Source organism: Megalopta genalis, chromosome 5 (genome assembly GCF_051020955.1).
Source record: "Megalopta genalis isolate 19385.01 chromosome 5, iyMegGena1_principal, whole genome shotgun sequence".
In the NCBI taxonomy this organism is placed as follows: domain Eukaryota; kingdom Metazoa; phylum Arthropoda; class Insecta; order Hymenoptera; family Halictidae; genus Megalopta; species Megalopta genalis.
The window spans coordinates 29281794-29293606 of record NC_135017.1 but is presented as its reverse complement, the minus strand read 5'-3'; the positions used below and the strand labels follow the sequence as shown (position 1 = coordinate 29293606).

Below are 11813 nucleotides of genomic sequence, written 5' to 3'. Positions count from 1 at the left end.
ATTGTAATTTAATTGAATGTACATTTGAATTACGCGTATTGCAACGCGACTGAATCACTTTGTCATTATATAACCTTGAGTAATTCAATTGCAAATTGTGCACATCTCTGATCTACTAAATCTCATCGAGATGAATGAATTCAAAACATATCTGTGTCACCATATCATTCTGACGAACACATAAATTCGCATTAATATGCGAAACAACTATTTCTAAATGGTCACTATTTTTCGCACGAAGCACCGTACCATATAATACCAACTTTGCCACTCATTGAACCATCTGATCAGATATAATACCAACTTTGCCACTCATTGAACCGTCCGATCAGATATGCATTTGTGCTTAGACATCCGAAACGTGCGGTGCAGACAGATTCGACGGTTAAAATTCGGATCGGTTCGGCTTCGTTTCGGCAGCCGATGACGAATGTCAGCTCATTTGTTTTCTATCGGTCCGTCGTGTAACGCGGACTGTTCGTTCGTGCGTGATGTTAACAGAGAATTCGGTTTTTCCCTCGTACCTTCAGAGATTATTCTCGTGGAGGGTTTCTGTGCAGCGTCGACATGCACTTACCCTCGGATAGACAGACAGGGTTCCTAAAGGGTGATCCCATGACAGTAATCCGATACTTGACCGATACAGGTCGTTGCGTGGGATATGAAACACGTGTTTCCGTGGGCGACGGGCCCCGGCCACTTTTCGAATATTTATCAATATGTACCGGAAAGCGACGACACCGAGCCGCCTGGCCTCCCAAACATCATTTTTAGCGTTGTCATTGTCGATTGGACGACGACACCGCCAACAGGTAGCGTTTGCAGAACTGTCTAGTCGATGATGATTATACCAGTGCGCCTGCAGACCTGGGTAAAAATATTTCAATTAAGAAATACAAATATTTCCAATCATATTTCTGTATATTATTTCTATGAATAATAATTTATTCCTGTGCATCGAATGAAATGCTGGTTGAAATTTTTAACCTGAGTTCACAAATATAGAATAAGTATTTAAAATATATATTTTACAACACGAGCTTGAAATTCTACGTTGAAACAAATAGTTTCTTTATTGTGGTTGAAATGATAAACTCGAATATTACTTCCATGAAACTTTGCCGACCAAGCAACTGCAAGCATGTTCTGACATACGGGTTTACATTTGAGATATGTATTGTTCGAGATATGTGCATTGTTAAAAGCAAACAGATGTTAAATGTTACAGTTACATTCATTAAGTAAGAGAAATACATATAAGGAAAAACTGATTTTTAAAGTAAATATTAATCGTAAGAAACAGAATTTCAAATAATGAATAATTATTTAGACACGTGAAATAGTATTTTGAATAATTAATAGAAATTTAGACATATATTATAATAATAATAATAGTATGATAGTGTAATAGTAATAATATAATATTAATAATAATAATAATAGTATGATAGTATAATAGTAATAATATAATATTAATAATAATAATAATAGTATGATAGTATAATAGTAATAATATAATATTAATAATAATAATAATAATAGTAATAATAAGTATAATTAATAGAAATTTGGACACGTGAAATACTATTTCGAATAATTAATAGAAATTTAGACACATTAAATTTCAAATAATTATTTCTAGTACATCTTCAGAAAATACTATTTCAATTAATAATTGTCTTTACCACATCATAAATATTTTCAATACATATACTAACTTGGATGATGCCAAATAAATCTTGAAATATTATTTCACAGAAACAAGAATATTTCATTACCCACGTCTGTGTGTATCGCTTCGTGGAAATATATGTTTGTTCAGTGGGTGAACACTGAATTTCGTATTCTAATTCGGGGTTATTAACGAGTAGATTGCTGATTGCATGCATTTACGGCAAAAATGAATAAACGATGCACGAAACAGTGGAGAAAATAATGAGTGTTATTATTTCACTTTCGATTTATTAAAATTATTGTGAGAAGAAGTACAATTTTGTTTAAACTTTGCTTGTTGTAATTAATGCACCCTATTTCTATTTCACGTAATTTATTGCCGAGAGTGTAAATTAATTCTGAAAAATGGTAAGATAACAATTATAAAATTGTATTCCTTTATTATAAATGTACTGAGATTATATTAAGTTTATTCTGAAAATAAATGTTGTAAAAATGTGCTCTTAGTTTGACCTTAAAAATTCAAACAGCACATATTCGCTTTGTATCGTAGATAATCCGGAGCAATTTTAAGAAAAATAATTGTTCATAAGGTTTTAATGTAATTACGGTTTGCCATTCTCATTTATACGAAAAGTAAAATTAACATTGCTCCGATCGATTTATTTCGTACAGAGAAATGTGGTTATTTGTAGTATTCTTACTCTGCATTTATAAATACGCTGCGAATTTCATGCATCTATAATACGTAGGAAATTAAACCACGAAAGCTGAAAATATCAGTGCATTTTAATACAGTTTGTGTTCATTCATTGTGTTAGATCGTGAATAATTTTTGCTCCAGCAACAAATAACGATAAAATGTTAGTATACACAGTATAGTCAGTATATACAGTATACATGTAGTATACATAATAAAACTATGTTCACAGAATAATTAATAATAATAAGAGACCAACACCTAATGTCGTTTCATAATGATGATTAATAATGAGTTTGCGGTGCAAATTAAATTCACGTTTTCTCATTTATTGATCCATCAAATATAGTATTAATAATTCGAGACAAATAAGGTGACTCCGAAACGATGATTTTCTATTCATACAAAAATTTCATTGAATATAAAAATATTTTTTGTTTATATAAAATCATCTAATATGAAATTATTTATCCTATAAAAGATTGAGTAGTCCGTACAACAAAAATTACTGAGTTATATAAAATTTTATAGAATAGTTAAAAACGCATCTGAAGTTAAATTGCTTCGTTATAGAATATGAAATATTTTCTAATGACTTTTTTCTAATGTTCACTCAGATTGTTACAATATTAGGGCGTAAATTGATTAGACAAACGAAAATATTGCTGTTTGTTCCAATGTAACAAATAGTATACTATAGTCGTTTGGTCCAATTTCAAAAAAGTTATTTCATTCTAATAATGGTTTTAGATAATGTTTAATAGTGAATTGTCTAATATATATTTATAAAAATAAATTATCTATTAGACATGTCTGATAGCCAATTGTCTAATATACATGTATAATAATGAATCATCTAATAGGCATGTATAATAGTAGATTGTCTAATGTACATGCGAAATAATAAATTGTCTAATATAAATATACAATAATAAATTCTCTGGTATGTACATATGATAACAAAATTAATAATAACTTGTCCAATACGCATATGCAATAATAAATTGTCTAGCATGCATATACATAATAAATTGTCTAATATAAATACACAATAATAAATTATCTAGTATGTACATATGATAACAAAATTAATAATAAATTGTCCAATACGCATATGCAATAATAAATTGTCCAACATGCACATAATAAACTGTTTAATATGAATACACAATAATAAATAGATCAATGATAATAATAAAATATTGATAAATTGTTTATTATCCCACGCCTAACAAAATGTTCCTCATTCCACGACGTCAAGCCCAACAATAAGGAAATTTATTTCAACGCTAAAAAGTTCATAAGCCTATCAAGGTACTAGGACACTAACGTCTAAAAAAAGTGTGGTCGATCTATTTGCCGTATGAACGACTGAAACGTTTGCAACGTCGACTAGGAAATACCGGTTTCGATAGTGGCGTGGGTGTCTTTCGGGTGGCAAGGATTCTTTAGGGTTCGCTGGTGCCGGAGCCACGGAAGCTCGGTCAGTGTCTCGGCCACCCTCGTGCCGTGCGGGTTTGCGAGGGAGGAGACTGGTTGTTCCCGGCATCCCCTCTAGATATACATACACAGCTCCCTCCTCCTCCTCCTCCTCCTCATCCGCCTCCTCCTCTTCAGCGCGCGCTTTCGAACGACGCTCTCGTCGTGTCGGCCGCTTGAGGGACGATCAGTCTGTTCTCCACGTTCTCCACGCAAGGACGACCGCCGTCGGCGATCCTCTAATCTGTGACACGAACTTTGACCGCGCTCTCCCGCTGCCTTCCCGTCTGCTCGAGAGATCATCTTCTCTTATCACCGTCGATGACGCGCGCTGGTGAAGTTGCCCGATCGCGATGCGGACAGAGCCTCAGTAGCGATCACGTTCCCGACGCGGTCCGTCGTTGTGTCGTCCCGGCTCTATTCCTCGTGCTCTGAGCTCGTGTTCGAACATCACTCTCGGCGACCACGTTCTCTCGTTCCATCGTTCTCTCATTTGCGGGAAATCGAAAAAGGGAGACAGAAGGGTTTGACCGTTCCTAGGGTCTTCTTTGTCCTAGCGATCGATCTCCTTTCTTTTTGTTGAGTGCCCGACCAAGGTCACCCGATCGCTCTGCCCAAGGGCTGCTCCCGCAGAGGGTCTCCTTGGTCCGGAGATGTGATCGGCGATCGTCTCGGCTCCACACAGCTTTTCCCGCGTCTCGTGCGCCGGGACCCTTTCGTGCAACCACCCTAGGTGCAACTGACGTAGTTGCAACCGACCCGAGTGCAACTAACCTAGGTGCGTCCGATTAAGCTGCGACCGAGCAAGGTGCAACCGAAACAGTGGCAAATGCATCGGTGTAGACGGTGGCGCGATCGGTCTTCTATGGCCTAAGTGGTAACTGGTACCGCTCCCGTTGCCGTTGTCACGATCCACGATTTCGAGATGAGACTGCTGGTGGTGATCACGATCCTCTGCTTGGCGAATCGGCGCGCCGCCGATTGCCGGGCCGTCGACGCTGACTCCACGGAGAAGGAGTTCGGCAGACACAGGCGCAAGTTCACCGTCGACGAGCTACTCAACACGAACTTTCCGCACGGCATCAGCGATGACCTGGACGTGGACATCTGTAAGGCGGGTAAGCCGAGAAACTTTTCTCTTCCAGGGGAACACCGATGTCTCTCTCCCTTTCCCTCTCTTTCTCTTTCTCTCTCTTTCTCTCTCTATTGTCTGAAACAATCAACTAGACGCTCCGGAGATTTTTTTTCATTTTGTTTGGGGTTTCCGGACTGCGGGGAATTTCGAATATGGTGTGCGATGCTGACCTTTATGGATTTGTGGTCATGGAAATTGACACGTTAGACAGATCAATTTCTTACTTCGGTTGGGTGAACTTCTAGAATGCGGGAACATGTTCTTATTTATGAAAATTGACACGTTGCGCAGCTTGGTTTTTTTCTATTTGTTTGTGCGATCTTCTAAAACGCGAGAACGGGTTTGCATTCGTGGAAATCGACGCGTTACGAGGCTAGAATTTTTTAATTTATTCGCGCGGTCTTCGAAAATGCTGGTACGTGTTTCCATTCGTGGAGATCGACGCGTTATTGACACTTCTAAAATGCAGGAACATGTTTCTATTTATGAAAATTGACAGCTTACGCAGTTAGAATTTTTCATTAGTTCAGGCGAACTTTCGAAATGCGGGAACATGTCTTTGTTTATGAAGATTGACGCAAGTTATGTAGCTGGATTTTTTAATTTATTTGTGCGATCTTCGAAAACGCACACAGGTACGTGTTTTTATTTATGAAAATGGACACGTTATGCAGCCAGATTTTTTAACTTATTTGTACGATCTTTTAAAATACAGGAACATATTTGTATGCATCAAAATTGACACGTTATGCAGCTAGATTTCTTAATTTATTTGGAGCTTTCCTCGATGAATTCATAACATGTTATACACTGCAGATATTTATGCGTTTATCGCATGTGTAAATTTCTAAGATACAAGAATGTTATGCAGTTAGAGTTGTGCAAACATTGATAAATAATACAACTCCAAATTTATTCTCTCATTCGGTTGTCAAAACAAGAGTCAGTTAATTAGGGTAGAATGCCTTTCAACGTAATATTCTTATTTTCTGCTTATATGTATTAAGGGATCGTTTCAGCGAATGAAAGAAATTTTACATATTAAATTATTACATTTTAAATATTAAAGTATGCATGAAGATTCAACAATGTGATCATATCATTGTAAATTAAAAGTAGCGAGATTAATATTCGTGTCTCGAATTACATGTATATTTCATAGAAGGAGGTTTCTCGCGCGATAAAAAAATTAATCAATCTAGGAAATGAATTAGTTTAGTTTATAACAATTCCAGTTTGATAGTAATTTAAATTTCTAAATTTAATATTAAAATAATATTCTATAATTGATAATGAAAAATCGACAATTATTTCTATCAAAAATCTTAAAACTTAACGATATATCGATTTCGTCTAAAATTTTAAATTCTGAGATATAAAAATCTATAAACGAAATCAATGATGAATTGGAAGTATTTAACTGGATATTTTGCGTACGGTAACCGGTAGAAATTATACATTTAATGATCGAGGCAAATATTTAACAGATAAATATACTGGCAACAAAATTAATAAATTTGTTTACAATATAAATAGAACGCCAGATAAAAACCATAATTCATATAAGTGCAATTACGTAAAATATGGATCTCTCAGTATCGCAACGATAGTGATAAAAACGCCAGTTTCTGTGTTCAGTAACGCGCATTCGGGAAAAATGACCGAGAAGCGATTGATTACAAAGAAACATATGCTGTTAGCACAGCAGCGGTTGAATAAAATTCGATTCACATATGGAAAAAGCTTTAATTAAACATTTATCTTTCGATCTTTCGAGTTGTACTACAGATGTGTGTAATTAGTTCAAAACACATACACCAGAGAAGTTTTGATATGGTAGCTCTGTCTACAATCTTCTGTCAACTATTCTTTAATCACGAATGCAAATTAGATAATACGTTTCAATTATCATTAGACTGTGGATCTAATGCAAAATAGAAATTTCCTGGTTTATACTTGCAATAAGTAGAAACAAAATAAAGAATTTTTTGTTTGATGATCTTGATTTATTGAAAATAATATTCTGGCGTTCGTAATTTCATATCAGCTCTTTAAAATTTTAAATTGCACATGCTCAATGTTGTTATAAATGCACAAAATTCACAGTTTACTTATCACGTACAATTTAAATATTCATTCCTGTCATGCACAATTTCATATACAATTTAATTATAAGTGCTCCCACTTTTAGGCGTATAAAAGTCCAAATATATCTTATCATAATTAAACGAAACTTTCATGCCAATGTCTCTCTTTTCACTTGTTGCGTGTCAATGTATAATATATAAAAATACGCAGAAGTAAATATATGCAGTATAATGCTAAACAAGGAATGCGAATACGAAACGAATCGGAAGCTACTTTATTAAACCACTTTTCGATTGCTAACCACAATCGTCAGCAAATATTGGATCGTTCGGAAAGTTGTTTCGTTTTTCATAAAGATTTCATTTTGTAAGGGTGTTAAAAAAACGCATCATTCAGTATCTTTCTAAATGTAAAACAATAAGATTCCAAAGCTACCAGAAAAATGTCGAAAAGTTTGCTTTTACTCGTAACATTTAAAAAATCGTCTTTCATTTTCTCGCGAAAGAACGAAACAACTTTCCGAACGACCCAATAGTTTCAAGCAGGTTCAACAAATCCGCAAGATATTCCCGCGACCTTCTGTTCCTCGCGGATAATCCGAATTTTTCGATATCAATCATTTCCGCCTAGGATCCGTACGATTGGCCGGGCGAGTGTTCAAAGCCATCGTTGAAAGACTTCCTTAATTATTTAAACCACAAAACCGCGCGAGCTCGATAAGTCCGTTCCCTTTGTCCGTATGCGGAAAGCCACGCACGATCGGGTTGGCCAAGTAAATCAAAGACAAAGGGGTCCCGTTTATTGTTGCGCATTGATTCCATTTCCCTGGTGTGTCGTAAACCGTGCACGGGATCGGATCAAAAGCTGCGGAGAGGCCGAACGATCCGGTGGCGTCTCGCGTTAGTGTCAGGGTGGGGTTATGCTTTCGAATTAACAGGACAATGCTATTGAAACAGAGACGCAGGTCGAAGGTTCCCCGATCGGGGAGACCCGGGACCGCGAAAGAACCCGCTGACCATTATTACAGCCTGTTTTTCGAAAGGACAGACTAGATCGTTGTTCATAGCAGCCGTACATTCCATCGCAATCATTCCAAATTGATGACGTTTCGATGCCGGAGCGGGGTGGGTCACTATTGTGATTGCCGTTCAGCTAGCGGTGGAATAGTTCCCTTCTAGGGTTAGGAAGAATTTCTTGGCTTTGCATATTAACACTACAATATCAACGTTACAACATTAAGGCTACAATATTAACGTCACAATATTAATGTTGGAACACTAGAATTACAATAATATCATCGTTATAATAAGGTTACGATATTAACGTCACAATATTAATATCATATTGATATTAATCTTAATATAATTATATTAATATAATTACTTATTAATATTATTATAAGTAATATAGTAGTATATTGCTTAATATAATTATATTAATATAATTACTTATTAATATTATTATAAGTAATATAATAGTATATTACTTAATATAATTATCAATAATATCACATTGATATTAATATTGTGATATCAATATTAACATTACAACGTTAACGTTACAATATTAATGACAGGATATTAAATCACAATAATAAAGTTACATTATCAGCGTTACAATATTAACGCCACAACAATATTACGTTTACATTATTAACATGAACAGTAAAATACATATTAACAGTTTATTGCTTCTCCAGATTATTCCATTTCAAGCAACAATTACGTAAAGTAATCAGAATATTCGCTCAGAAAATTAATTTATGTTTCAAACACTTAAATAACAAGGAAAATAAACAATATATCCTGATCGTTCGTTATGTTCATAAGTAAATTTTATGTTTGCAACTTCTGGAATGAGACAATCCCGATTTCATCACCATATCTGCAGTTGCAATTTAGAATAGTAGAAACATTAAAAGAATTAAAACTGTCAATGTGACATCTTTTATCTACTAAAATTATCGAATAAACAATATTTATTTTGTATAAAAAATCACAGCCTAATAATGACTGTGTCGATGTACATCATGTAAAGGGTCAAAAATGAGTTTTTCTACCAATACGTGTACCTTTTGCTAAACTCTGGAAAATGCTGAATACTGAATATGAGAGAGTATTCGAGACGTCTTAACTTTCCAATTTTGATTTCATTGAACAGTTCACTTTAATTTTATAGAATTCTTAAGATCGCCGAGTGGTCAGTCAAAGCTGAATTTATTGATTCGCTGTCCAACGTACGCGAGAAACAGTACATTCGAAATCGCAGCCTAATAGGCACTTCTGTTCTTAATGAACGCTTTAAATCCCTCTTAAGTATGATGAGAATTATGGGTATAATTATTGGGTGAGAGACCCATTCATACGTTTTCCAGAGAAACGAAGAATGGGTCAACCAGTTCGAGTGTTGATCATATGATGCTTCCAAAAAGTCCAAACTAAAAAGACCGGAAAAATTAGAACAAGTTTGAGACGTATGAGAAGAAAAATTGCATTAGAAATCGGGAATTTTTAACTCAACAATTATAAAAAAAAAAGAAGTCGTTGTTATTACGACACAGAGACTGCAGTAATTCAAGATCTATTGATCATTTTTGATTAAAACGAAGCGCATTCTGAATTTAACTAAAATCTTAAAATTCAGTCAACAATTTGTCATTTTAACCAGATTGAAGTACCTATTCAAAATCCATGAAAAATCTGTGAGCTTTTGGCTTTGCCGCATTCTTTTTATGTCGCACAGATACAAATGGTTTCAGTTCAAACCTGGATCAAAGTGCTATTATTCTAAATGTATTGATTTTGTTACAGCTGAATTTTACGCGAGTTTAAAAACCGTCGAAATCGAAATCACAAAATGGTTCAATAATTCAGATTATTTAGTTTCCTTTTCATTAAAAGAAAAAGAATACGGGAACTGTTGTTTTTCAAAAATTTGAACATTAATACCCTTTATAATGAAGATTTTTATTGAATCTTGAATTTTGCACGTTTCTCGAGATTTTCTGCACTGTAAATGCGTGAAGTTCGATAGAACATCAATGACATACTCATTAAAACCAATATGTATCAATTTGAGAGGATCACGTTATTGTTTCAAACGGATATCGCAGTAGCATGCTATTGGTATTAATAAAATCAATTTGTTGTCATCTTGTGTAATACCGATGCAGTGCGATTGCAAGATACGCGTGGAGGTATTAACAAGACAGAGTTTATATCAATGACGAGCAACATGTACGAAGTATACATATGGAAATGGCTCACCGTACAAATTTTGTTTCAGTCATGTGCTAGTTCTCGTGATTGCACTTAAATACGTATCAAACATAACAGAATTGATACACACGCGCATGTAGATACGTTATTTATCCGTTTCAATGTGTTCGAAATTCTGTAGAGTCCAATAAATTTATGGACAAAATAAACGATGAATGTTCTTTAGCATACATTATTTATATTCATATATTTCTATCGGATATTAATTATTAATGATTTAATCAGATTTTAAATGCAAATTGTACGAACATGGTTTTAGTTAATGTAATATCGTATTTATTTATTTCTGCGAATTGCAAATTTACTAAATTCAATCAATCAAAAGCACAGTTCTTTGTTCTTTTTCTTAAATGTTAATAAATTTCGTCGAATTAAATTTATCTTTGACGTTAGAAATTGTCGTTAATCGGTAAATGTTAAGAATTTATCCTTCCTCTTAATTTATTAGTATTTCAATCATTTTTTGTCAAAAAGAACGTATTCTAAATTTTCCATACTTAGCACGAAAAGTGTCTGATATACACAAGTATGATATTTTATAAAAATCATACGATTTAATTTATTTAGATTTTACGTGACTTTTACTAATACCTGTAACAATTAAAACTTCTATTAAAAATCTGTTACAATTTAAATTTCGACTAAAAATCTATTACAATTAAAATTTCTATTAAAAATATACTACAATTAAGATTTGTATCAAAAATCTATTTCAATTAAAATTTCTATTAAAAATATATTACAATTAAGATTTCTATCAAAAATCTATTTCAATTAAAATTTCTATTAAAAATATACTACGATTAAGATTTGTATCAAAAATCTATTTCAATTAAAATTTCTATTAAAAATATATTACAATTAAGACTTCTATCAAAAATCTATTTCAATTAAAATTTCTATTAAAAATATATTACAATTAAGATTTCTATCAAAAATCTATTTCAATTAAAATTTCTATTAAAAATATATTACAATATAAATTTAGAATGAAAATCTTGTCAGAAGACATGCTCGAACAAAGAAATCTGTTCAACTATTTCCAACAGAAGTATTCTTATAATTTCAATAAATGATAGAAAATGAATTACAAACATCACAACGAATCATATAAAGAAAATCATATATATTCCACCAAGTTGAATTAATAGAAACTGAAAGCCTATGATTGGTTTATTATGACCATACTCTAGCGGTCAACTATTTATAAGCGAATTGAAAACAAATTATTTGAATCTCCCGTGGGATTCAACAAGAAGCGAAAGCTTACTTAGACGATGCTTAAGTATCAATTTAAATCGTGAATCTAGTATCACACCAGTCCCAGAGCAATCCCTAACTCCAGACCTCTACTCGAGAAACAAACCATAAAGCAGTTGGTTGAACGGTGATCCGACGATCTTACTCCTTCCGCCAGGATCTACGATCTTTATTGTGCCCGATGCGAATTCAACACTAA

The 11813-nt window shown here is 33.7% G+C and overlaps 1 protein-coding gene across 1 annotated transcript in view; it reads left to right on the top strand.

The window, feature by feature from the left end:
• Window positions 1–3909: 3909 nt before the first annotated feature.
• The window catches only part of tok (tolloid-like protein 1 tolkin), a 160050-nt gene continuing 152146 nt past the window's right edge, over window positions 3910–11813 (top strand). The window contains exon 1 of the mRNA XM_076522261.1: window positions 3910–4971. Within this exon, the coding sequence (XP_076378376.1) occupies window positions 4779–4971 (193 nt within the window). The 5' untranslated portion in view covers window positions 3910–4778. The remainder of the gene's footprint in view (window positions 4972–11813) is intronic.